This window comes from Mercenaria mercenaria, chromosome 13 (assembly GCF_021730395.1).
Source record: "Mercenaria mercenaria strain notata chromosome 13, MADL_Memer_1, whole genome shotgun sequence".
NCBI lineage: Eukaryota > Metazoa > Mollusca > Bivalvia > Venerida > Veneridae > Mercenaria > Mercenaria mercenaria.
Window position 1 is genome coordinate 17,352,811 of NC_069373.1, and position 27,918 is coordinate 17,380,728.

At 34.9% G+C, this 27,918-nt stretch overlaps 2 protein-coding genes across 3 annotated transcripts in view; one reads left to right on the forward strand and one right to left on the reverse strand.

Annotated features, from left to right (window-relative positions):
• Positions 1–1,614, reverse strand: part of LOC123529580 (uncharacterized) — an 81,851-nt gene extending 80,237 nt beyond the window's left edge. Inside the window, exon 1 of the mRNA XM_053521275.1 lies at positions 1,430–1,614. Coding sequence (XP_053377250.1) covers positions 1,430–1,481 — 52 coding nt within the window. The 5' untranslated portion in view covers positions 1,482–1,614. The remainder of the gene's footprint in view (positions 1–1,429) is intronic.
• Positions 1,615–1,823: 209 nt separating this feature from the next.
• Positions 1,824–27,168, forward strand: LOC123529582 (monoacylglycerol lipase abhd6-B-like). Of its 2 annotated transcripts, none has more exons than XM_045309962.2 (9): positions 1,824–1,965; positions 7,693–7,846; positions 11,377–11,536; positions 14,868–14,984; positions 16,060–16,192; positions 16,875–17,041; positions 17,742–17,796; positions 19,504–19,604; positions 20,413–27,168. In XM_045309962.2, the coding sequence occupies exons 2-9, from the start codon at positions 7,743–7,745 to the stop codon at positions 20,572–20,574; spliced, it is 999 nt and encodes a 332-aa protein (XP_045165897.1). In that variant the 5' UTR covers positions 1,824–1,965; positions 7,693–7,742; the 3' UTR covers positions 20,575–27,168. The 2 variants fall into 2 exon arrangements, with proteins under 2 accessions (XP_045165897.1, XP_045165898.1); XM_045309963.2 differs by lacking the exon at positions 1,824–1,965 and adding an exon at positions 7,404–7,581.
• The last annotated feature ends 750 nt before the right edge of the window (positions 27,169–27,918 follow it).

The window sequence follows — 27,918 nt, forward strand, 5'->3', positions numbered from 1 at the left end:
TTCAATAGAATTATATTGGGAAATGCCTGCAAACAAGTCAGATATCAGGACCAGTCCTGAAAAATCCCAGGCCTGAATTATAGGCCCATTTCCCAGACTTGTGCTCCATGCAAGTTTCTTGAGCATTTTGTCTTGTCTAACCTCTCTTCTTACTTAACCAGATTTAATATCCTTTGTGATTTGCAGCATGGATTCCAGGACAGATGTTCTTGTTAACCTCAACTCCATGAACTCTGATAATCTCATAAAATCATTGAGTGAGGACAGACAAACTGATCTTATCCTTCTAGACTTAAAGCTTTTCACAAGGTTAATCATCTAAAACTTTTATATATAAGCTTAAAGAGCATGGTGCCTCCCTCCAGGTTAATATAACTAGGTTAAAACTTTTCTTCTTGGTCAGTTGTCCTCGATGGTGTCTCCTCTGATGAAGTTCCCATTACATCTGGAGTACCACATGGCTCCGTTCTTGGTTCTCTTTTTTTCTGCTCTATATCAATGACCTTCCTTGTTCTGCTACCTTAGGGGCAACTCTTTGCTGGTGACACAACAGTTTATATCATAATCAACTCCATTTTAGACTGCAAAATCCTTGAGTATGATCTCCAGCAATTAGAAAAATGGAAAGAACTGTGGAACATGGAGTTTAATCCAAGCATGTGCTGCGTCCTACATATTTCTAGAAACTATACAACTTTAACTTTTAGATACACACTTCATGTAGAAAGGCCGGAGGTCCCTTGAACATTGTAGAAATGATGCTAGGCATATTATGTTTTATAGAATAGACAACTTCCTCCTTAGGGCCTATCTTCAAAATTTGTGTTAGGAATGGATGATCCGCCTTAATAGTCTCTGCCAGGTTCATGCTGGCATTGATTATTTCAAATTCTCTTTTTTTTCCAAATGCCATAGTCAGATCTAGTCTGCCTTGTCAAATTCTTTCATGCAGGCTGCCTCCAAGACAAAATTAAACTATTAGGTCAGCATGGAAACTTTCTCTTTTTTTCTACTTTATTTAACAATCAACATGCGACATACAGGCTGTATCTGCTTTTAATTCACATTCTCACTATCTGATTTAGCATTTAAATATTTTCCTCAGAAATCCTGACATGCACTCCTGTCCATAACAGGCAAAAGAGGGGTGTGACAGAAGAACCGTCACAGTACATGCGAACAACAAACTCACGACTCTGAAATCTCAGCTCTGAAATCTAAGCTCATATATAATATTTGTGATTGCCATGTGAAATACTTCTTTTGCTCAACAAAACTATTTGAAATCATAGATGGTATAACACTACAAAAAAAAAAAAAACTATCTTATAGACAATCACTTCTTACCAAATAAGCAGAAATTCGTGAAAATCAAGACTCAGAAACCGGTTCCAACGTTTCTCGTCTATGACAGCAATTGCATACTTACCAGAAACGCAGATTAATCCTAATATTCCTATTAAAAGTAATGTCTTCTTCATTTTCCTTGCAACTCTGTAATGAGTTGGCTAGAATTTGATGGAAATTCTTATATTATTTTTGCCAGCAGTTTCTACCCGGCAGCTTCAGATCCACAGAGGGAATTCCCAATACTGAAACAACAACCAATCAGGTTTGACCACGCTTACTCAATTAACCAATCAAAATAACACAGGTACGACAACCCCAGTTTCACCTGGCCTTGTTTGATTGGATATATTATGAGTATACAGAGTTTAGGGCCAACTAAAACGGTGTAAACATAAGAATTTTAATTTGTGATTAAAATGTAATAGACTGGTATACAAAATTATTTTGACACCTATTACTTGTCTATTTGATGTAAATAAACGTTTATTTGTGAACCGTCCGAGTAGACATGTATGACGTCAAATGGTCTGATGTTTTGACAGATTACTTGTGTGTTTACTTCAAATATTGATGTTTTCTGGTCCTGCAAATTCTACAAATTCTATTATAGATAAGGTAAGTTGTTTTCTCAAAGAAATCGTTTTAATGGGTCAAGTAACACTTTTTTTGGTCAGAGTGAAGCGAAGATCTTAAGGGTTTTATCCAAAATTAGAAGTTGAGGATATATAACCAGGTCGGAGATTTCCCCTGGATTGAGAGACAGTCTCTAGATCTTAACACTGTCTCGATCGAAAGACTGTTTTTAACTTAAGTGTTGAAAAAACATGAAATCATTATTAAAATAATCATTTCTTTACAGTCGCATTATTTAATCATTGAAACAACTTGTTATTTCAAGTAAACTTTACAAGAAAGACATTGTCATAGAAGTTTGCTTAAACAAAATTCCCAAAATAATTTTGATTTTGAAAATTTGATAAAGGAAAGATAATTTTCTATATTTGAAATAAATTTGTGCATTCTAAAAAGAGAGTTTTAATTACTCTTTCAATGATTTTCATTGCTTAAGCTAATTTGAGTCTTTCGAACGAAAGACATTTTGTCTTTCGAACGAGAGACAATGTTTAGATCGAGAGAATGTCTCTCAATCCAGGGAATGGCTCCGACCTGATAACGTCATTAACAAAGTTTTTAGCCTTAATTTTTTTACTTTTTAGGCAGGTTGCAGTGGCCAGTACTTATTTTTATGCTCCCGAAGGGAGGCATATAGTTTTTGAACCGTCTGTCGGTCTGTCTGTCCGCAATTTTCGTGTCCGGTCCATATCTTTGTCATTGATGGATGGATTTTCAAATTACTTGGCATGAATGTGTACCACAGTAAGACGACATGTCGCGCGCAAGACCCAGGTCCGTAGCTCAAAGGTCAAGGTCACACTTAGACGTTAAAGGATAGTGCATTGATTGGCGTGTCCGATCCATATCTTTGTCATCCATGAATGGATTTTCAAATAAATTGGCATGAATGTGTACCACAGTAAGACGACATGTCGCACGCAAGACCCAGGTCCGTAGCTCAAAGGTCAAGGTCACACTTAGACGTTAAAGGTCATTTTTCATGATAGTGCATTGATGGGCGTGTCCGGTCCATATCTTTGTCATTCATGCATGGATTTTAAAATAACTACGCATGAATGTGTGGCACAGTTAGACGACGTGTCACACGCAAGACCCAGCTCCGTAGGTCAAAGGTCCTAAACTCTAACATCGGCCATAACTATTCATTCAAAGTGCCATCGGGGGCATGTGTCATCCTATGGAGACAGCTCTTGTTCACATTTGCACTGTCCCTTTAATAAATTATGTTCTTCCTTTAACTTTCATCCTCGATTCATAATTTACAGATTGGGTGGAAATCTGCTGAAATTATAATTTAACTCAAAGGAAGTATCTAGGGGTACTGATCCGTACCTCTAGAATCTGATTCTAGAGGTATGGATCCGTACCTCCAGACAAGCCTGTTGGGGGGTTTCTAGGGGTATGGACCTCCTTTTTCTAGAGATTTAGTGTTATTTATATCTTAAATTTTGTTGAAAATGAAATAACAAATAAGTCTTAACCAGTCTTCACTTAAAATTTGGATCTAATTGGTTTACAGGTACCAGCGTTCACCTGATTGTTTACCTTCTCTTTCAAAACCTAAATAACTGAGGAACACCAAATGAATACACTGCTCTGTGCCAATTAGTTTGTTGTCAAATAAACTGTTGATAACAGCTAGATTAACAGTCAGGGGTGTAACTGTTTCAAGTTATCGCAGTTTATAACCCATCTGAGTTATTGCTTAAACTTCCATAACTTGTTTCAGTTATCATAAAATATTACAAAGCCCTCCTGTGCCAATTCCTCATTATGAATGAGACTAATGCAATTATTTCCTGAATCCTTGACCTTTTATCTTTCCAGCTATGCAGTAAACATTTTTACGCAAGGCTGATAAAGTTTTACGCAAACGTTTTAAAGCTATAAAACTCTTAAAGTGGCATTATGTGCATCTTAGTGCACATAGTGTGTTTTTGGTGAATGTTTTATAAAAGCAATTTTCGGTTGCTGTGCATTTAAATGTGTTAAATTAATGATAATGCCACATAAGTATTTGAAGTTGATGCTTTAGAAATAAAGAAATCGGACTAATAAAATAATAGTTCATTTTTCAATATTCTACGCAGTGATCTCCCTTACCTATAGGTAGAGATTTCTGAAGTTGAAGGGAAGCAACTCCTGCATGCAGTTTGACTTTTCTTAAAAAGACTGCCTTAGTCAAAATAAGAAAATTCATATATGGAATATTATTATTTCGTACTGGTAACAAGAAGAGTTTGGTATATTGGGTTAAAAGCCATGTTATCCTCCACCCTTTTTACACACACATCTATTTCAGCTGCATTTTTACTTGAAAAAAATGCGCATAATTCCACTTTAATATCCCATTATGCTTATCAGGTCATGCTCAGACTAAAAGAGAATTTGATTAACCACAGTTTGCTACTAGTTTTACTTTAAAGGTCACTTTGTGAGAACAGCAAGAAGACTTTTTTTTTAATAACTTACCCGAGTTAACTATATTTTATAACTAATACAGGTTATAAAATGCTTGAAAAAGTAACTGAAATAGGTTACGTAACATAAAACAGTTACACCCCTGACTGATTAATGAATAAATATATCCCTTAAATGAATTCTATTTGAAATTCAGCAAAAAAAAATAGACAACAAAAATTAATAAATAAATTAGGCATAATTATATGCACCAATTTATTTTGTTATTTAACAAGGTATAATGATAATCATCATGGAAATGATTGTTTAATAATCAATTGTTTAATAATCAACTAAGCGACATTAAGTAAAAGAAACTGTTTGTGAAAATGTCCCATGTATCTCGTGACGGCTACCAGATGTGTGAAAAACGTAACTACACTAAGGGTTAATTATCAAATAAAAACAGTTTTTTTCCCAACATATTTAATATTTTTTTTGTTTGATTGTTTTATATCCTTTTTTCTGCCAGTTTGAATCCTCGTGATTTATTTAGTGTTCCTCGGTTATTTACGGTCCGAAAGAAAATGTAACAAATCCGATGAACTTGTTATCTGTAAAGCATTTAGATCCAAGTTTAAGGTGAAATGTGATGAAATGTTATTTGTTATTTCATTTTCAACAAAATTTGAAATGTAAATGACCCTTGATCTCTGGAAAAACGGAGGTCCGTACCCCTAGAAAACCCCTAACAGGCCTGTCTAGAGGTACGGATCCGTACCCCTAGACACTTATTAACTCAAAACCCCAAGTTAAAAAAATTAATTTTAACCTATTTCAGTCAAAGTTGAACAAGATCTAGTTAGTCTATCAGGAGAATTTCTAGTCAAAATAATTCGACGTTCAGATTGTTTTATATTTGTGAAGGGCAATCTAAACGTCAAAACTTAGAAGGACCAAAATATTGGTCCAGGAAGTTAAATCACAGTACACAAGTCATGTAAAGTTACTGGTTTTATATGGCATGTTAAACATTGATCGTGTACAGTACATACAAAGGTTTAAATCACCAGAAAATCCGTAATTTTGGATATTATTTGATAATTTTAACATAGATTAATGAGGAATTGAATCCCCTTTCGATACATGTAAGTTATATTATTATATATTTTAATTTACAAGATACAAGAAACTTTATTTAACGTCGGATATGAATTAAGAATTTAACAATTAACATTAGCTTAAAGCTATTTTCGACAAACAAATGATATAGTAATAACAAAATAAAATAAAATCAACTGTAAAGGAAAAGCACAGTCATAGAAGAGCAAGGGAAGTAACTCTGTAACAGTATATATACATTACTGACTTTGTTGCTCCCCTTGGAAGCAAATAAAGATTAATTATACATGCAGAAAAGAGGGATATAAAATACCGGTAAGCAAAGTAAAATTCAGTTTATTACAAATAAGTAGATGACATGGGTACTGTGGCAAGTGTAAGACAAAAACCCTATCAAAGTAAGTGTCCCAAAAACTTCCGAAAGAAAGGTGTAGATTTGGGAAAAAGGCCTGGAGGGGTCATACACTTCGCCACAACCACATCTGTCATCTACCCTATATCACATTCATATTCTTTTTACCTCGACTGGCTACGCCAGCGGTACAGCCGCTCCACATGCACAAAAGCTACACCAGAAGAGGAAAAAATAAGCAAGCAAGTTAAAACATAAAAAACACAACAACTTTCAGTACATATTTACATAAAATTAACTAAACTAAGACAAACTAAGAGAGGAGCACATTATTAATAATAGGCTTTTAAAAGCACATGCATGCTTATACTAGGGAAACTAAACTAAAACTATAAGATGCAACACAGAAATTAAAAAATGGGGCATGAACAAGAGCTGTCACTAATGGTGACAAATGCCCCCGCAGTGCCTTGACTTTTGACCTAGTGACCTTGACATTTGACCTGGTGACCCCAAAGTCAGTAGGGGTCGTGTACTCAGTAAGTACTATCAGCCTGTTAGGTTTGAAGGTCCTGGGTGCAGTGGTTCGCGAGTAAAGTGCCTTCATGCAAAAAGTTAACATTGGCCCCTGTGACCTTGACCTTTGACCTGGTGACCCCAAAGTCAGTAGGGGTTGTGTACTCAATAAGTACTATCAGCACGTGAAGTTTGAAGGTCCTGGGTCTAGTGGTTCGGGAGTAAAGTGCCTTCATGCAAAAAGTTAATGTTGGCCCCTGTGACCTTGACCTTTGACCTTGTGACCCCAAAGTTAGTAGTGGTCGTGTACTTAATAAGTACTATCAGCATGTGAAGTTTGAAGGTCCTGGATGCAGTGGTAGGGTTCTAGTTCTAGTTCTTGAAATAATATTGCCCATATGAAAAAATATATCCCAATATTTCCTAGGATTGCGTCAAATTAGTTGGACTAGAGAATTTCAGACAGTCTGGATGGTCAATTTAATTTTTTTCACATTTTCTGAAAATTCAAAGTAATCAGTATTGGCAGAAAACCACAAATCACCTTCATTTAAGCATGCTGTATTTCAGTCTTTAACCTTTAGCCTGCTGGCTGCAATTGATTCTGCCTTTGCAACCAGTGCAGACCAAGATCAACCTGCACATCCGTGCAGTCTGATCATGGTCTGCACTGTTCGCTATTCTGTCAGTAAATTTTCAGTGAACACCCCTTCGAATAATAAATGGTATTGCCCAAACTGAATGATGGACCAGTCCATTTTAGAAATTTAGCAGGCTAAAGGTTAAGATTATTATAAGCCTCCTTATCACCTGTCAGGCAAAAAGTAACTGATTAGGTCTACATTAAAGAAAAAATTAAACACTTCTGTAAAATATTCATTTTACTGTTGTTTTTTTACATGTTAGAAAGAAACCACAAAGTTCAGTAAAATATCCGTTATTCACTTTTATTTATGTCCGCTATTGTCAAAAAACTTCTCAAAATGTACTTGCTAGTTAAACTAGTTCTGGCCAGTTAGTGCTATAATTCTACATGACTGTGTGTATGATTTTCATTACCATCATCAACTGGTACACTAAATGTTTGGACAGGAAAACAGGGCTGAATTTCGACCCAAAAACGGCACAACAAATAACTGGCAATGACGCACCTTTTGAAACCCTATCATGTGTTGTAATTCTGGTCCTTCAGCATAAGTTGTCAGGTATGTTCACAAGTTAAAGATAATTTTGATATGTTCATTTCATGTTCATTTAATTTCTATAATAATTAAAGAGGTTATATAATAAATGTGAAATGTTGTTTTTTAACTCAGAAAGTCAAAAGTTGCCTTGCTGTTAAGAAGTTGCAACTGTCGAACGTAAAATGTTGGGAATGGCGGCACTGTTATACTTACTCACTGCTGTGGCTGGCGTGTGTCTGTACCTGTACTTTGTTCATCCTGTTGTCTTCATACATTTCTACTTCAAGTAAGTATATGATGAAAATTAAGGTAGTGGAGTTGAAATGACAATGTTGTCAGTTTCCAAACAGAAACGTATTCTTGTATGCTGTTTTGACATCCTTTGGCTGAAAGACAACATTGAATTTCATTGTTTCTTCATAACATGCGGAAAATGCCAAAATAGGGTACATAAAATAAAATGAACAAAAAATGCCAGTGTTCATTACAGTTCCGCAGCATTTAAAGTCCCATAATTTCATGTTAAAAACAATGCTACTGTCCAAATAGAGACTACATATAAATGAATAGCTAGAAAAACGCTACTTTCAATATTTAATACACATGAAATTATGAAATCAGAGCCATAAAAGGAGATAATCAAAACTGCATTTTAAGGTACTTTCTATTATGTTAATCATATAGTCAAACCTAAAACAAATACATGAGAAAACAGTTATCAAACATTGGATTTAACAAGTAAACATATTTTTTTGTTCGTAACAAAAAATGTGGCAGCCACCAAGGTTGTTTTGCAGCTGTTCATCAACAATTTAGAGGTAACTGTTGATGCTTGTTTGGACTATTGCAATACTACTAATATAGATATTACACACAGCATACTTTACTGTAGTGGTGCTATTGCAAATTTGATGGCATATCACTGAATACTTAAAAGATTGTATTTATGATTTTCCATTCACATTCTGATGATTTTTTAGCTCACCTGTCACATAGTGACAAGGTGAGCTTTTGTGATCACGCAGCGTCCGTCGTCCGTCCGTGCGTGCGTAAACTTTTGCTTGTGACCACTCTAGAGGTCACATTTTTCACGGGATCTTTATGAAAGTTGGTCAGAATGTTCATGTTGATGATATCTAGGTCAAGTTCGAAACTGGGTCATGTGCGGTCAAAAACTAGGTCAGTAGGTCTAAAAATAGAAAAACCTTGTGACCTCTCTAGAGGCCATATATTTTACAAGATCTTCATGAAAATTGGTCAGAATGTTCACCTTGATGATATCTAGGTCAAGTTCGAAACTGGGTCACATGCCGTCAAAAACTAGGTCAGTAGGTCTAAAAATAGAAAAACCTTGTGACCTCTCTAGAGGCCATATATTTCACAAGATCTTCATGAAAATTAGTCAGAACATTCACCTTGATGATATCTAGGTCAAGTTTGAAACTGGGTCACGTGCCTTCAAAAACTAGGTCAGTAGGTCAAATAATAGAAAAACCTTGTGACTTCTCTAAAGGCCATATTTTTCATGGGATCTGCATGAAAATTGGTGTGAATGCTCGTCTTGATGATATTTAGGTCAAGTTCGAAACTGGGTCACGTGCGGTCAAAAACTAGGTCCATAGGTCTTAAAATAGAAAAACCTTGTGACCTCTCTAGAGCCCATATATTTCATGAGATCTTCATGAAAATTGGTCAGAATGTTCACCTTGATGATATCTAGGTCAAGTTCGAAAGTGGGTCACGTGCCATCAAAAACTAGGTCAGTAGGTCAAATAATGAAAAAACGTTGTGACCTCTCTAGAGGCCATATTTTTCATGGGACCTGTATGAAAGTTGGTCTGAATGTTTATCTTGATGATATCTAGGTCAAGTTTGAAACTGGGTCAACTGCGGTCAAAAACTAGGTCAGTAGGTCAAATAATAGAAAAACCTTGTGACCTCTCTAAAGGCCATATATTTCATGGGATCTGTATGGAAGTTGGTCTGAATGTTCATTTTGATGATATCTAGGTCAAGTTCAAAACAGGGTCATGTGCGGTCAAAAACTAGGTCAGTAGGTCTAAAAATAGAAAAACCTTGTGACCTCTCTAGAGGCCATACTTGTGAATGGATCTCCATAAAAGTTGGTCAGAATGTTCATCTTGATGATATCTAGGTCAAGTTCGAAAGTGGGTCATGTGCCCTCAAAAATTAATCCAGTAGGTCAAATAATGAAAAAACGTTGTGACCTCTCTAGAGGCCATTTTTTTCATGGGATCTGCATGAAAGTTGGTGTGAATGTTTATCTTGATGATATATAGGTCAAATTTGAAACTGGGTCAACTGCGATCAAAAACTAGGCCAGTAGGTCTTAAAATAGAAAAACCTTGTGACCTCTCTAGAGGCCATACCCTTGAATGGATCTTCATGAAAATTGGTCAGAATGTTCACCTTGTTGATATCTAGGTCAAGTTTGAAACTGGGTCACGTGCCATCAAAAACTAGGTCAGTAGGTCAAATAATAAAAAAAACCTTGTGACCTCTAGAAGGCCATATTTTTCATTGGATCTGTATGAAAGTTGGTCTGAATGTTCATCTTGATGATATCTAGGCCAAGCTTGAAATTGGTTCAGCTGTGGTCAAAAACTAGGTCAGGAGGTTTAAAATTAGAAAAATCTTTTGACCTCTCTGGAGGCCATATTTTTCAATGGATCTTCATGAAAATTGATCTGAATGTTCACCTTGATGATATCTAGGTCAGTTTCGAAACTGGGTCACGTGCAGTCAAAAACTAGGCCAGTAGGCATAAAAATAGAAAAACCTTGTGACCTCTCTAGAGACCATATTTTACATGAGATCTTCATGAAAATTAGTGAGAATGTTCATCTTGATGATATCTAGGTAAATTTCAAAACAGGGTCACGTACCTTCGAAAACTAGGTCAGTAGATCAAATAATAGAAAAACCTTGTGACCTCTCTAGAGACCATATTTTTCAATGGATCTTCATGAAAATTGGTCAGAATTTTTATCTTGATAATATCTAGGTCAAGTTCAAAACTGGGTCACATGAGCTCAAAAACTAGGTCAGTAGGTCAAATAATAGAAAAAACGACGTCATACTCAAAACTGGGTCATGTGGGAACAGGTGAGCGATTCAGGACCATCATGGTCCTCTTGTTCTCTTACCTTTTAATGCACAAACATTTTTTTGAACGAACTAATGGAATGAAGACCATTTAGTCAGGAGTGAGCTAAAATAACACAAGTAATAAAATAAAAAATCGTAAAATTGATAGGAAACCCTGTAAAGACAGAAAAAAATGTGAGAAAAAGCCATAGCTTGTGCATACGGCGCAATATTGGTGGTTAGTTACACTCATAATAATTAATTCTTTATAAATATGGAGCATGTGCTCTTAATTCCTTTTTTTATTATTATATACATTCTAATCAGGGAACAGCGGGGGGCCAGTGGGGGCCGGGCCCCCACCAATAATTTGACCAATTAAGGTAATTATCAAAGCAATCATTTGACAGCGAGTTAATTTTAGCTGTGCACTGCAGTTTTGTAGTTGTTTTTTTGATGGGTTAACCATGCACAACTAAAAACAGACAAAAAAACCCCAAAAAACTAACGTTTCAATGGAACTGGGTTTGTTATAGGTCGGCTGATTTTCAAAATGTGTGCCCCCCCTCCAATCTGAAAATGCTTCCTACGTGCCTGTTCTTTGAAGTCAAACCAAGTGGTTACATATAAATGGTGATTCACAAAACATTATAAGTAATATTTATCAGTTTTACTCATAAATGAACATGTAACTTTAATAATTTGTAGAATCTCGGTTATATTGAGTGGAATGAAACTGAACTACACGGAGATTGATGGTCTGATGATTTGTTACGGAGAGAAAGGCAAAAGACGAAAGAACCAACCCAGTATGATCCTCATACATGGCTTTACAGCATGTAAATTTATGTGGGCACCGTTGGTGAAGGTAACAATTTTTAATCTAATCTGTGATATCATATGTAAACAGTGCTGACTGTTTATGGAAAAAACAAGAACAAAATTTAATTGTCACCCATATGTTCAACTGGTGTTACTATAGTTTTTGCTGGCGTAACATTGATTTGCAGGAAAGTACACCAGATACAACACTTCTTAACTCTGGTTGTCTACAAGAATGACTTAAGTACCATTAAAACATTATGGCCACAAATTGGTGTTAATGGGTGAACACAGTAAGGAAGTAGAATGTATCCCATAGAATTAAATTTAAAATGAAAATGTTGATCTCAATGCCCTTTTCATCGAGATGTCTCTTGAAATGAAGGAACAGGGATGTGGTCAGAATATTACAGATAATTAAATCTGTCTTGAACAGTGTTAGAGTATAAAATACCATTTTTAGCTCACCTGTCACATAGTGACAAGGTGAGCTTTTGTGATCGTCCTTCGTCTGTCCGCCGTCCGTCCGTCTGTCGTCCATTCACAATTTCTAGTGAACAAGATAGAGACCACAGTTTGCAATCAATTTTGATCAAACTTGCAAACAACTTTTATTTACATAATATCACGGTTCCTTTCGAAAACTGGCCAGATCCCATCATGGGTTCCAGAGTTATGGCCCCTTAAAAGGCCAAAATTTACTATTTTTGGCTTGTGAACACGATAGAGACCACATTTTGCAATCAACTTTAATCAAACTTGCACACAATATAATAATATCTAAGTTCCTTTCAAAAACTGGCCAGATCCCATCATGGGTTCCAGAGTTATGGCCCCTTAAAGGGCCAAAATTTGCCATTTTTGGTTTGTGAACAAGATAGAGACCACATTTTGCATTCAACTTTAATCAAACTTGCAAACAACTTGTATTGGCATAATATCTCAGTTCCTTTCGAAAACTGGCCAGATCCCATCATGGGTTCCTGAGTTATGGCCCCTTAAAGGGCCAAAATTTACTATTTTTGGCTTGTGAACATGATAGAGACCACATTTTGCATTCAACTTTAATAAAACTTGCAAATAACTTGTATTGGCATAATATCTCGGTTCCTTTCGAAAACTGGCCAGATCCCATCATGGGTTTCAGAGTTATGGCCCCTTAAAGGGCCAAAATTTACTATTTTTGGCTTGTGAACACGATAGAGACCACATTTTGCAATCAACTTTAATCAAACTTGCACACAGTATAATAATATAATAATATCTAAGTTTCCTTCAAAAACTGGCCAGATCCCATCATGGGTTCCAGAGTTATGGCCCCTTAAAGGTCCAAAATTTGCCATTTTTGGTTTGTGAACATGATAGAGACCACATTTTGCATTTAACTTTAATAAAACTTGCAAACAACTTGTATTGGCATAATATCTCGGTTCTTTTCGAAAACTGGCCAGATCCCATCATGGGTTTCAGAGTTATGGCCCCTTAAAGGGCCAAAATTTGCTATTTTTTGCTTGTGAACATGATAGAGACAACATTTTGTAATCAACTTTACTCAAACTTGCGCACAACTTGTATTGGCATAATATCTCGGTTCTTTGCAAAAACTGGCCAGATCTCTTCATGGGTTCCAGAGTTATGGCCCCTTAAAGGTTCAAAATTTGCTATTTTGGCTTTTGCAGCCAAATAGAGACTTCATTTATGGTTTGATTTGATACAAACTTGCAAAATATCTTCAACAACAATAAATCTTGGATTCCATGATGAATCTGTCAGATTCAATCATTATTCATAGGTTCTGAAGTTATTTTACATCTGATTACCTCCCCTGATTTTAATCAAAATGGATTTATATCAGTAAGTACTTATAGGATTTATTTGAAATTTCATTATTGTCGTTAGTTGGACTGAGACAATCAGGGTAGATAACTATGGACTGATTTTATTTCAAATTACCTCCCTTTATTTTAAATTCAAATTGGTATATCTCTGTAACTAATGAAGATACTGATCTGAAATTTCATTTATGCCCTCAGATGGCCTTGGACAATCAGTGAAGATACATTGACTGAATTTATGACAAATTGCCTCCCTTTATTTTTTATGTAAATAAATATACCTAGCAGCTTCTAATGTGATTGGTTTGAAATGTTATTTATGTCTTCCATGGCAAGAAATTTCTACTTTTACTTACTTTTCTAATTTATTGTTGCAAAGGCTTGTACTCTGTATCTTCTACATGCATATACCAGTGCATGATTACCTCCCCTGATTTTAATAAAAATGGATTTATCTCAGTAAGTATTTATAGGACTCATTTGAAATTTCATTATTGTCATTAGTTTGACAGACAATCAGGGTAGATGACTACAGACTGATTTTATGTCAAATTACCTCCCTTTGTTTCAAATTAAAATGGGTATATCTCTGTAACTAATGAAGATACTGATCTGAAATTTCATTTATGCCATCACATGGACTTGGACAATCAGTTTAGATACATTTTGACTGAATTTGTGACAAATTACCTCTCTTTATTTTTTTATGTAAATGAATATACGTTAGCAGCTTTTAATGAGATAGGTTTTAAATGTTATTTAAGTCTTCCAGGGTAAGGAATAGTCATGCTAGTACAAAAATGCAGCATTTGAGCCTAGGACCCTCAAACGTGGTGTGGAGATTGGCCCTGACTAGTACGTGACCCATAGTCAAAAGGGACTGTTACAAGAAAATATTTATCCTGATGATATTTAGTGTGTATGCCTATGTGATCTATATGTCAAAACTTGATCTTATCATTAAGAGCAATGGTACTCAGGTGAACAGTATAGGGCCATCATGGCCCTCTTGTTGTACTTGGCCTTTCTTTTGCATTAAAGACAATAGCTGTAAATTTAATATAACTTGATACAATGATATATTACAGTGAGAGAATGTTTAGATTTGGTCTTGAATAATGTTTGAATTGTCTCCATTTTTGTATGTATCAAATTTTATAAACAATGCATGCAATCACTAAATCTTCCGGAGGAAATTTCAGTGTAAATTGAAAGGTATTTTAATATATGTTGATACAATGATATATGACAAATTGACTATGAGAGGGGATGTATAGCACAACAATATTGCCCTCTCTTGAATTATGTTATAATCATCTTAATTTTTCACATTTTTTACATATAAGTCAGTTACATCCTTAATATCTCTAAAAAGAAAATGTATTGTATTGAAAGCAGTTATTTAAGGCAAAAACAGTTTCAAACAAGTTTTTGGCAACATCCACATCTAAGATAGCTCTAGAGATAGTTAATTTAATGTGTTTCTATGATATATTAAGTGATAAATATGTGCCTATGCCTTCTAGACTTGTTTATTTTTAGAATCTGTCACATGACTGCCATGTGATTGCAGTTGACCTTCCTGGTCATGGTGACAGTGACACACCCTCAGAAGATGAAGATTTATCCCATACAGAGACTGTGCAAAAAATGAGAAAGGTATTAACTACAACACATGCAATATGTAATATATTCTAGCACAGAACATGCAGAGGTTTACATTTTTACCTGCACTTGACTGAACAGGCTAGCATTAGCCGATACTATATTTTACATATCTTCCTATAACTTTTCCTTAAAAAATTATTCTTTATGAACAAAAGTGGCAAAGTATCACAATATTTGCCTGTCACAGTCAGTTACATTTTACTTAAAAGTGACTCTTCTGATTAAGCGGACTGTCAGTTTTGACAAATTCAAGGGCCATAACTCCAGAGCAACAAAGACTATAGGTATATTATGCCTGTAAACATTTTAATCCAGTTAAGTGATGTTTGGAAAAGAACTGCTAAAGTAAAAGAGCAGTTTATCTTCACAAGTTTTAATAAATCAACTGCCAGAGCTTCTGGGACAGTCTGTCTGGTTATGGAACTTGACCGAGTTCCAAGTTTGATAAAATCAAACAACTTTCATGGATGCCATTCACTTGCCATTTGCGGATGATCACATAATATGTCTTATTTCACAGTTGTGTAAAATGGAAATTTGTTTGTTTTGGGTTCAATGCCATTTTTCAACTTTTCAGTTTTGTAACAGCGCGCAGTTAATCTAACCAGTGTTCCTAGATTCTTTACCAGTACAAACCTGTTCTTCGCAAGTAACTGCCAATTTCCAGAGGTGGAGGACGATTATTTCCAGACACAATGTCTTTTATCAAATTGTCACGGAGAATATAAACCTTGCCCAGGGATCAAACACGACCCAGTGATCTGTAGATCAGCGCTCACCCTGTTGAGCTAAGCAGGCGGGCTAAAATGGAAATTGTATCACTGTTAAGTCAGGCAGTTTTGAAGAATTTTTTCCAGAGTTCTACCAACATCTAAATTGTTGCAGAAGAACTGAAGCTGAATTACATTTTGCTTAACAAATCAAATGTACATACATTTGATAATATGTAGCAATGATTTCACGGGTTCAAATTATTAACTCAGTTCTGCCATCTGAGTTTTACATATTTATGTAACTTACATAATTATATGCACTTTAGTTACTGTTATACCTTACAATATTTCAGTTATTGCGAAAATTGAACTTTGATGCCACCCCTTTCCATCTGGTTGGTATGTCAATGGGCGGTGCCCTGGCCGGACTGTACGCTGCCGAGTATCCAGAACAAATACATTCCCTTACACTCATCTGTCCTGCTAGTAAGTTGTCTTTGTGATGTGTTAGTAATTTAGAATTTTATTTATTTATTTATTTATTTATTTGGGTTTTACGGCGCACCAACACAGTATAGGTTAAATGGCGCCAAACAGGACAACAAATTTTGGTTCCACATCTCATTTACATCGAAATAAAAACATGAGGTATGGAATCAAAATTTGCATACCTGCTGGAATCACAGAGTTACTGCAAAACCAAGTGTTAAGACCCTATTAGTCGCCTCTTACGATCATGCAAGGGTAAGGCAGTGGTTCCAATTCTTTTCATCCCAGAACCACATGGGACAATTTAGAATTTTAGTCATTGTTACACAGCTGTTACTGAAATCTACAAGTAATGGATGATAGTTCGACAGTAATCATTACCTAAGCAGATGTATAGTAAATTCAGTGTGGTTGTCAGATAATTTTATTGTAAACCTACTTTATTGTTTTTTTTTATGATCTAGAGGACATATTTTCAGTCTTAAGGTAGCAGACCACGAATCGACTTCGATGACCGGTGCACTCTCTCGTATTTCACCTATACTGATCTGAGTAGAAACTCCAGTGTTTCAGATAATCATCAAGTTTTCTTGACATTTGAGTTGCAAACAGTTTAATATAAACAAAAATAGTGTTTATGAATACTTGTTGTATGTGCCTCGCTGTTTATTTTTTGCAGTGAAGACACCAGTAGAGAGCCCGTTATGGGAGCAGATTAACCATGCATTAGAAAACAAAGTCGAGGAAATACACACAGCGTGTACATTGTTATTTCCAACAACAGCCTCTCAAGTACAACATATGTTGAATTCAGTACAATACCACAATGGTTGGGTACCCACACAGGTATATCTTATTTACATGAACAACATAGTGTTTGCAGATTCCACCATGCCAGACAAACATGTTGTTGTAATGTGAATTTTTTATCTAGTGGAATTTTTTTTCTCCAGATATTAGAAAACATTTCTTCTCTATTTTTTGGCAGCTATTATAGGGCTTATCATGGTAATTTTGAATCCCCTACCCCTCACTCATTCTGTCTAGGGCCTAAGAAGATAATCTATTCTTTTAACTCAGAGAGGATTCTAACAGGTGTTTGGAAGGATGGTGGTTCTACCCAGATGTCTGACCTTGACTTAGGAGCACCTGAAGGTTTTTCCTCCTCCAGTAAACTTTAAAGTTGAAAAAAATATCACTGTGACATCTTCAGTTGTCTTGTTTGAAATTTAAGCCAGTAACTGTTTCATGGTGGGAAAATGTGATTGTATGTGGATACATCTTGCAAGAAAACTATGTTAAAAGTTCAAACATAGAAGCTTGCTTATACACTATAAAAATATTAACTTGACAAAATTCCTTTGCATGTAGAAATTAACATATCATTTTGATAAAAAATACTAATGAAATGGAACTGAAATTCACTACAATAAATTATGTCTGTCTGCTAGATAGAAAGTGATATTGCAATCTTTTAATATCTCATTCTTGTGGTGAAGATGAAATATATTGTCATTCTTAACTGAGATGGTGGCTGGTTTTTCAGATTCTACATGGCGTAGCAGAGTTTAGAAAGAAGTATTACCCATTTTATGCTAGATGTAAGTAGATTTTCAGTTACATGTTCAAATTCTAACAATAAAAGGGCCTTTTAATATTCCCAGTGAAACTAAGAGTATATAACTTTTCTTTTTTTTATAAGTGGAAACAGTGTCACCACATGTTTATGAAGTTTATCATTTACATATAGGCTTAAGCATTTTAGCCTATTTGAGGTATTTTTCTTGCCGGCCTTCCAGGAAAACACAAGGTTATCTGGGTAGGTGATCACATCTTTTCAGTAGGAGAAAGATAAGCTACATTTGAATTTTATCATAATATTAATACTGTACTGTAGAAGCGAAAATTTTCGCGTGAGTTTAATATTCGCTATATTCACAAGGTCCCTCACCTCGCTAACAGTAATCTTCGTGTTAGTATTAACAGTTGGTATAATGCAAATCAAGAAAATCAGATCATTAAAAAAACCTTCCTCAGCACATCAAGCGAAAATGACAATAATAACATAACGTGGATATGTTCTGTGTTTCCGTAATAACTATAGGATATGCAGATATGAAATATTATATTCGCGAGATTGTATAAAATGTAAAATGTAAACCTGCTTGTTTTGGCTTGTTAATAAGTATGGTGTCCATTAAAGCTACTCATCATGCGTTAACTATACACATGTATGTTTTAAATGTCTTTGTAAAGATCGATCCCTATCAATTGTATAGATGTTTTAACACCTTTAATTAAGAAATAATTTGTAGCAAAAGAGTGTTTTATCACTATGCACGATGGGCAGTTATACGTCGGGCATAATAATATCACGCAGGCACAGCCCGAGTGAAATTATTTGTACAACGTATTACCGCCCGAGTGTATAAATAGTGTTAAAACACGGTTTTACTATAAATTATTTCAATTCTAATATGCCCTTAATCTAAAACAGTAGATAAAATATAGAAGCACTCTTTCCTTGTCGCAACAAAAACTTTGACGTCACCGCACGTTAACGTGACGTCATTCTAGCGTAAGAGTGTTTTATCAGAGGCAAGCATATTAGAATTACCTGTAAACCGTGGCGACTCTATACCTGTTACAAAAATGGCTTTATATGTAACCTATATCCAGGGGCAAACATGTTGGTGTCAATGTTTGTTTAATAGGACAGACTGCAACCACACAAGTTATTACATTTGTATAGTTAACGCTTTATGATGAGTAACTTTAACGGACACAGACTTATTAACAAGCCAAAACAAGCAGGTTTACATTTTATACAATATCACGAATATAAAACATCGCGAACATAACATTTCATATCCGTTATATCCAGCAAAGAAATGTGCTTTTACAGTATCAGTGAGTTTTGATTTATTTTCGAAAATGATTTTATCATAATAATGGTAGTAGGCAAGAAAAAGATCTTTCATGTCAGCCTGAGTTTTAAAGGCAGGTGTTTTCATAACCCTTAGAACAGCATGGATAAAAAGTCTTGTTAAACTTCGGATTTCCATTCCATGCTGTCTCGTGTTTTGGAGAACCCTGTCTTACAATGGCAGACATTAAAGATTGTTAATGTTTTTGTCTTTAACTGTCAATGTATTTTCTGTCTACAGAATGTGTGTGTATCTTAGACTTTAAAAGTTATGTCACATGAACATATTTCCGTTTCAATCTTCAGGATGCTTTCCTTAATGATCATCTCTCTTTGCTATAAGTTTCAGTGTTCAGCTTATAGATTTTTCTGTTATTTTCAGTGTTCAACTTGTTAACAGAGCCAGATAACCATAACTTACTGAGAGATTGTGCTCACAGAATAAGTGCTCCAACACAGATTATATGGGGTGAACAAGATCAGGTAGAAATACATGTATTTCCTTACAATGATCAGTAAAATAATGGCAGGACATTAGATTTAAGGGTCATAGATGTTGTAACCAACTGTATTTGTTAATCTGTGCTTATTTTATTGACATGATTAGGGTTTTTTGGTGTGCATTTTTTGTATGTCTTGCAGGCGTCAGATTCAAGTTGAACTCTTGAGATAATAATAATAATAATTAATCAATATTAACACGCTATTGTATGGAGGTAACATATTAAGACATCTGCGCATGCACAATATGGCCTTCAGTGATAATATGAAAACTTTTAAAAAAACACTGTCCATTTTGTTTACACTCAGTAATAGCAATGAATACTAGTATACATAAAAAACAGCTAAATTGTTCGTTTTTGTAAGATGTTGAAATCATTCAAACTGTTACTCAAGTAAATGTGTTTAAATATTTTTTTTGAAGACATAAGATTCTTGCTTCCTTTTGTCCTTGGGGTTTTGATTTTTTGAATTCCCAGTTAAAAGACATTACATTTTATATGATGAAGAAGCAGCACTTTGGAATTCTGGAAGATCTTGCTAAAAGCAGCCTTTCGATAATAGATAATATTGACTTACTCCTGCATTTTATATTCAGATAGGAAACAAGTTCATACCTTACAAAAAAATTGATGGCAGATTTGCTGTTGATCAGGCTGCACTGGTTTAAAAAGTAATCGAAGTTGATAAAAAGCCCTGAAATATCCATGAAATATGTCCTTGAATATTTTTTTTCCAGCAGTTTCATGCTGTACATGTCTTCCATGTTGTTTTTTTTCTTTTTTCTCAGGTGATAGATTCTTCTGGTGTTCAGGTGCTACAAAATGAGCTGCCAAACTGTGTTCAGGTTGATCTGATTCCCCGCTGTGGACATTCTATGACAACAGATAGGCCAGGAGCCATGACTAAAGCAATTCTCACATTTAAACAGAAATTACAGAACACCAGATGATATGTTAGAGCAAAATGTGATACAGACAAAGCCATGTGATTAGTGGTTCAGATCTCAGAGTTGTTATTTTTGTTCACTATATAACTTGGCCAGTAGACTTTTCATACTTGTGCAATGTATTTTAATCTGTAAACATGGATGTTAATTCATTAATAGAGGAAAGATAGTATTGTAACAAAAGCGTTTTTAATAATAATTTTATAAATACGGTCCATCTGTATTAACTCCAAAATTTTTACTTCTGTTTAGTCTGGTTCAGTGCACAAACTAGAAAATCAGTTTTTCTCATGTGCAATTTTAACTCCCAATTTTTACTACTGTTTAGAAAGATTAGTGCTCAAACTAGAAAAGCAGTTTTCATCATGTACAATTCTAATGAATGCAGGGGACCAGTCTAACCTACATGGGTCCCTGATGGTGATTGGTGAGTTAATCGAGTTGGAGCGGTGAAAGACACACAAACAGTGTTCGAAATTCGCGGTAGTCCGACAGCCCGTGGCTACTAAATGTCAGCTCGGGCTACCGATTTTCCGCAGGTACAAGCCCGACCAGGCTACCGAATTTTCCTAATTTGTTTAAAAATCATGTTAATTAAACGAGTACTGCATCCAGACTGAGAAACGCTTCTGGAATTATTGTTGGTTTTGCACTTTCACATGTTGACAATCAAACACAGTGTCAGAGACGTAACCACAGCGCTATAATTGGCTGAATACAATCACCTCTAGCGTAACAGATAATTTGATTAGCTTTCATACTTCTCGCGAAAAACTCACAAGTACCTGCAGTAGGCGGAGCTTAAATTATGCTATCAGCGTGTTTGTAAATGTGTATTCAGCACTCGTTATTACATCTTGCAAATTGTCAACAGTCCGAGTTGCAGTAATTGGCAAGTGCAAATCCTAAAAATGGGGCGTAACGGTTTGGATTTTGTTTTGGCAAGGAGTGTCATGTCCGATGCTTTTGGACTCTGACGATGCTGATCTGGACTGGAGTATTTAGAGTTAAAATTTTTTCAAAAACATGGCAAACATGTACTGTATGTCTTTTTATTACTTCAAACATGAGGACAGAGATGTCTGTAAAACAAAATATTATGTGGTGCAAAAATTATGTATTTTAAGGTATAAAAGTTCGGGCTAGTGAAATTGGTGTCGGGCTTGGAAAATTTCCAATCTGGTAGCCCGAACAGGGTAGTGGATTCAAATCTGAATTTCGTACACTGCACAAACAGCTTTTAACTGTTTTTTGTGAGATGTTGTATTTGACGAAGCCTTCGCAATATTTAGCTATTACTAGCTTAGATACAATATTGCTGAAACTTGAAGCTTAAAATTTTTTTCTTTTTGCAAATTTAAAGCAGAACAAATTATCTGTAGACAAAAAGAAACAGAAATTAATAGTTTACAGGTTTAAAAATATTGTAAATGTTTTTTCCCAGACTCAGTGGTATGCAGTGATCAATGTTTTTAAAATTGCAAAATAAATTCTTGTCAGTTGAGGTTGTAATAGAATATTTTTATGCCCCCGAAGGTGGGCATATTAAAATTACACTGTCCGTGCGTGCGTGCGTGAGTGAGTGCTTCCGGTAAATTCTCGTCCGGGCTGTAACTCTTCCATCCATAAAGGGATTTTGAAATAACTTGGCATAAATGTTCACCATAATAAGGCGATGTGTCATGTGCAAGACCCAGACCCCTAGCTCCAAGGTCAAGGTCACAGAGGTCAAAGGTTAACATGGTCTGTTTCGTGTCTGGTCCATAACAATGCCATCCATGAAGGGATTTTGAAACAAGTTGGCATAAATGTTTACCATAATGAGACGATGTGTCATGCGCAAGACCCAGACCCCTAGCTCCAAGGTCAAGGTCACACTTTCAAGTCAAATGTTAACAGGGTATGTTTCGTGTCCGGTCCATAACTCTGCCATTAAGGGATTTTGAAATTACTTGGCATAAATGTTCCTCATAATGAGACGACGTGTCATGAGCAAGACCCAGACCACTAGCTCCAAGGTCAAGGTCACAGAGGTCAAAGGTTAACATGGTCTGTTTCTTGTCCGGTCCATAACTCTGCCATTGATGAAGGGATTTTGAAATTACTTGGCATAAATGTTCCCTATAATGAGATGAGGTGTCATATGCAAGACCCAGAACCCTAGCTCCAAGGTCAAGGTCACACTTAGAAGTCAAAGCTCTTTCTTGTCTGGTCCATAACTCTGCCATTTATCAAGGGATTTGAAAATAATTTGGCACAAATGTTAACCATATTGAGGTGTGTCACACTTATGACCTAGGCCTCCTAGGTCAAGGTCACAAAATGATATGTGATTTTTTGCGTATACAACTGTGACATTCTTGGGCCTACTTCGGGGGCATTTGTCACCAATAGTGACAGCTCTTGTTTTAAATATATTTGTTGACTTAAGTTTCAGGGTATATGTTGTTTCGGCGGAAATTTTCAAATCGTACATTTGTGTAAGCTTTCATATTTTACTTTTCAAGTTCTTTTGCAAGTTGATTTTAATTTAGTATCTCTTTGAATAGTGGTGTAAAATGTCTGTGACAAATATTCAGATTTCAGTACTATTATTTATAGAAAGTTTTTAACATAAAGTGGTAAGGGAATAGGACATACTTAGATAATTGTTTGTTGTTGTCGTTGTTTTTTTTTTCCCCAATATATTTTGTGCCAATTGCTAGGCAGTCTACCTCTTGATTTAAAGCTGCAATATATGGAAAAAGGTTCTGATTATTTTTTATCTGTATATAAAGATTTGAATAGGTACAAATGTACTCTCTAGTTGTTTTGTTTGTGATTCTTACTTTGACATTTTTATTACAATGTTTAAGGATTATACAGTCAGGAAAGGTTGCGATTCACATTTTGTGTCTATTTTTACATACGTAAAAATGACTTTTGTATTTGCATTTGTTTGAGTATGCAAGAAGAACTAATATGAGCCATGCCATGAGAAAACCAAATAGTAGGTTTGCGACCAGCAAGGATCCAGACCAGCCTGCGCATCCGCGCAGTCTGGTCAGGATCCATGCTGTTCGCTTTCAAAGCCTATTGGAATTAGAGAAACTGTTAGCGAACAGCATGGATCCTGACCAGACTGCGCGGATGCGCAGGCTGGTCTGGATCCATGCTGGTCGCATACCCACTATGTTGGTTTTCCCATGGCACGGCTCATATTATTTTGTAATTTAAATGGTTGCATTTCAAAGCAGTTAGAGTCATAATTGAAGCATACTCTTTTTTTACTTTTGTAAGATTTTGATTTGAATATCGAAGGTGTTATAAATTTCATGTATTTGAAAAACTTGCGGTGTATATTTTATTCTTTTTATTACTCATTTATTTTTTAATGCTAGTGAAGTTTTTAATTAAGGTTCTTACTGAAATTCTTGCTATTTATTAGATGTCATACTGTGAATTATTTTGTGGGCATAAAACAGCGATTTCAACATTTAACAGAACATGAGTGGGAATTTTTTCTGTTATGATTAAGAGTTTTAGATTGATTAAACCAAGAAATCTACCAAAATTATTCCCCCACACAAACATAAATTATTTCACGGCATTGATTGAGGTAACTATAACTTACTGTAATGGATTCACAAACTAAAATGAAGTGTAGATGACAAACAACAAAGTCTGTCCATGAAAAAAAAAAATTAGCGTTTCACAAAGAGTATTTATTGCAGTTCTAAAATGTATTTACAGTACATGAATGTCTAAACTGCTTAAGACTTTTTTTTATTACCATGTTTGTGCAATTTAGAGATTGCATCTATACTCTAAATCATTGTGAAAGTAATTTTTCAAAGGTGGAGAGTTACATAATGGGAAAAGCTGTGGCTATTTTGTTCACTTTTTATCAGTATTAAATTATTGTTATACTTTGATATTTCTATTGTTACTGCTTGCTAATTTGTATTTTTATTAAAAACCGGTAATATGTATTGTGATTATAAATTTCACATTTTAAGATGACAAGGATGTTATAATTTTACTTTTGTCATTTATTATATAATCTTTTTTAAATCATATGTTAGTACTTCTGGTGTTTCATTGAAATTTTATTAAAAAAATATGCTCAGACTGACATTGTATAATTATAGTGTGTTAGCAGTGGTAAGCATACAAATTGTCATTCATAAACTCAGTGAACATCCGTTTTAAATATCTGAATTTGAATGTAGATGTTATAACTTTTAGTTGTTATTGTCAATATAAGAATTAACACAGAGCTAAATATGTACAAAGTTACTTTTTTTGTGAAATTAACAAGCTGGAATTATAAAACAACAACAACAAATGGCTGTTACTATGACATTTAATTGTGACTGCAGCTCTACATGTTTAGTGAGATGATATATTTAGTCAAGTTGATCAAATATTTCTAAATGTAAAACAATATCTTACAATAAAATATTTTAGTGAAAAATGAGCATAGCATATCTTTAAAAACAAGTCAGTAATTATGCTTTTGAAGATAATCAACATTCAGTATATGTTTTAAAGTAACTTGAGCTTCATTTTGTGTTTTCTATATGTAAAATAATTATGATATTTATAGATTGAAGGTAGTGGACCTGTTATTGCAATTGGCAATTTACTTGTGATTACTTATCCTCCATATGTAATTTCAGATTCCTCCAGGGTCTTAACCCTTACCCTGCTAAATTTCTATAATGAACTTGGCCATCTTTCAATTTGGACAGTACCATTAACTGATGAAAGGGGTGCTTACTGACTGAATGACGAACAGTGCAGATCATGATCAGACTGCAAAGACGTGCAGGCCAATCATGATCTACACTGGTCGCAAAGGCAGACTCAATCGTGTCCAGCATGAAAGGGGTCGTAACAGAAAATTATTTTTTCTAACAACTGGGGAATGCCAAAATAGCATAAAGAGAATACATAAATAAGTGGGAAGTGATGTTTGTCTTGAAGGGTTAGTTACCTGTAGTTGCTCTTTAACATTGTAACTGTCTGAAAGGTTTTGTTCAAATATGATCAGGTATAATTGTTATAATATTACTAATTTAGAAATCTTAAAATTGTTATTCTAAGATTTTAGAACATTGGTTTTATATTTTTATAAAAAAAAAAAAAAAACAAATTTGTCTCCTTTTAGAAGTCACTTAGCAATAGAGATTATAACTAGGCATTATGTTTTAGTTTTATTCTGTTTTTGTACATATTCTTTCTTAATTTCATTAAAAACAATCTTGCCATGCTACTCTATAAAAAAAAAAGCCTGTATCAAAGGATATTATCAGTCAAATCTATAAATTAAATGATCGTGCAGATTTTGCTAGCAAAGTTTCATTTTACTGAATGTTTATTTTGGGGGTTTATCCATTATAAGCATAGGTGTTCTTTTTGGAAGCGTAGAACACAACTAGGCAGACTGCTAGCAGGCTTGTCTTGATTGTTCAGTGAGAGGTTATGAAATGTTCAACATCACCATGCTGCCCACCCGCTTAGCTCAATAGGAAGAACGCAGATCTAAGGATCGCGGGGTCATTAATTCGATCCCCGAGCTGGTCGTATGTTCTCTGTGACGATTTGTTAAAAGACATTGTGTCTGAAATCATTCGTTCTCCACCTCTGATTCATGTGGGGATGTTGGCATTACTGGTATAGAATCCAGGAACACTGGTTAGGTTAGCTGCCATCTGTTGCATAACTGAAATACTGTTAAAAAGTGGCATTAAACCCAAAACAAACAAACATCACCATGCCCTTTAGTACAGGCTTAAGTGGAACTTTACTATACAGTAAAACTGCATGGACCTCATGATCCCAAAGGACCAGAATTGTACCCACTTAGAGTTCAAGTATGGGACAACTCAAATTAATATCTAATTCTAACACGATCCGATTCATTTTCCTATTAAACAAAGAAGGAAGAAAGCAGTGAATTATCATACAACAAATCACGGTTCTGACGTCACAATTATTACGTCATGGCGTCAAGCGGCATAGCGGCGCGCTGGAAAAGAAACCGATTGAAAACGGGCAAATATTTAATGCATGTCATCAAGGATGTACTTTAAAATCCTTTATAACGTGTTAGAATCGAAATAATATATCTCATTTAGTGATTTGCTCTTGAATAAATCATTGCTTGTCGTTCAGATGCGTATTATTATATCACTCGGGCTACACCCTCGTGATATAATTCCTTCGCATCTGAACTCCAAGCAATGATTTATTCAACGACAAATCACTGGATGAGATATATTATTTCTTAATTAATGCATTGATGAACTGTAATTATCATTTAGCAGAATATTTTTCAGAATGATTACCTTTTTGCTAGTGAATCATTTCACATATTTTATGTTATAGCATTTAATAAAAGTATGCTGAAAATATATGATATGGTTCACCTTTATCAAACTGATGAAAAAAAAATGCCATGGAAAAGGGCATAAGTATGGTGTTATCATACACCAACAATCTTTTTTTTATTGTCACGTTTTGTTCATATTATTGTTTTTTTGTTGTGTTATAGATTGAAAGAAATACGTTTGTATGAAAATGATGAAAATAATAAAAATATTTGAAATATTACCGGTTACTTGTCATTTTATACATAATGTACATTTTCTTAATCGAATTTCATGTTCTCACATGACATAATTCCAAATCATGTCATAAAATCAGCTTTAAATATACATGGGAACATATTCCAAAATCTAAATGTGAGAATTTTTGCATGTATCAAAAGATTTCTTCTTATGAAATCGTATATTTCTGGAGATCGATAAAAGCACAATAGGAGAACTGCTTGGGTTTTTCCTATTATCTCTAAAGCTACATGTAGCTACATGAGAAATAGTATTTCTATTATTCCTGAAGCCGTTTTGCTCATCATCTGATATATTATTGCTCTCCGGCCAGTAACACAATATGTTGTTTAAAGTGAAAAGTACATTTAATTATTGCACATGAAATACTAGTAGCTATGCAAGCATGAGATAATGGATCACGAGTGTCTACTTTAATTGATTTAGGTACAGGGACAATAATGACACTTCCCGAAATGGCCGGAATTATTCAAACATACATGGAATAAATTTTTGTAAAATATGAAACGGAGAAATTATTTAACCCTTACTCTGCTAAATTTCTATAATGGACTGGTCCATCGTCCAATTTGGGTAGTACCATTTATCAATTGAAGGGGTGTTTACTTAAAATTTACTGACTGAATAGCGAACAGTGCAGACCATGATCAGACTGCACGGATGTGCAGGCTGATCTTGGTCTGCACTGGCCGCAAAGGTAGAATCACTTGCCGCCAGCAAGCTAAGGGTTAAT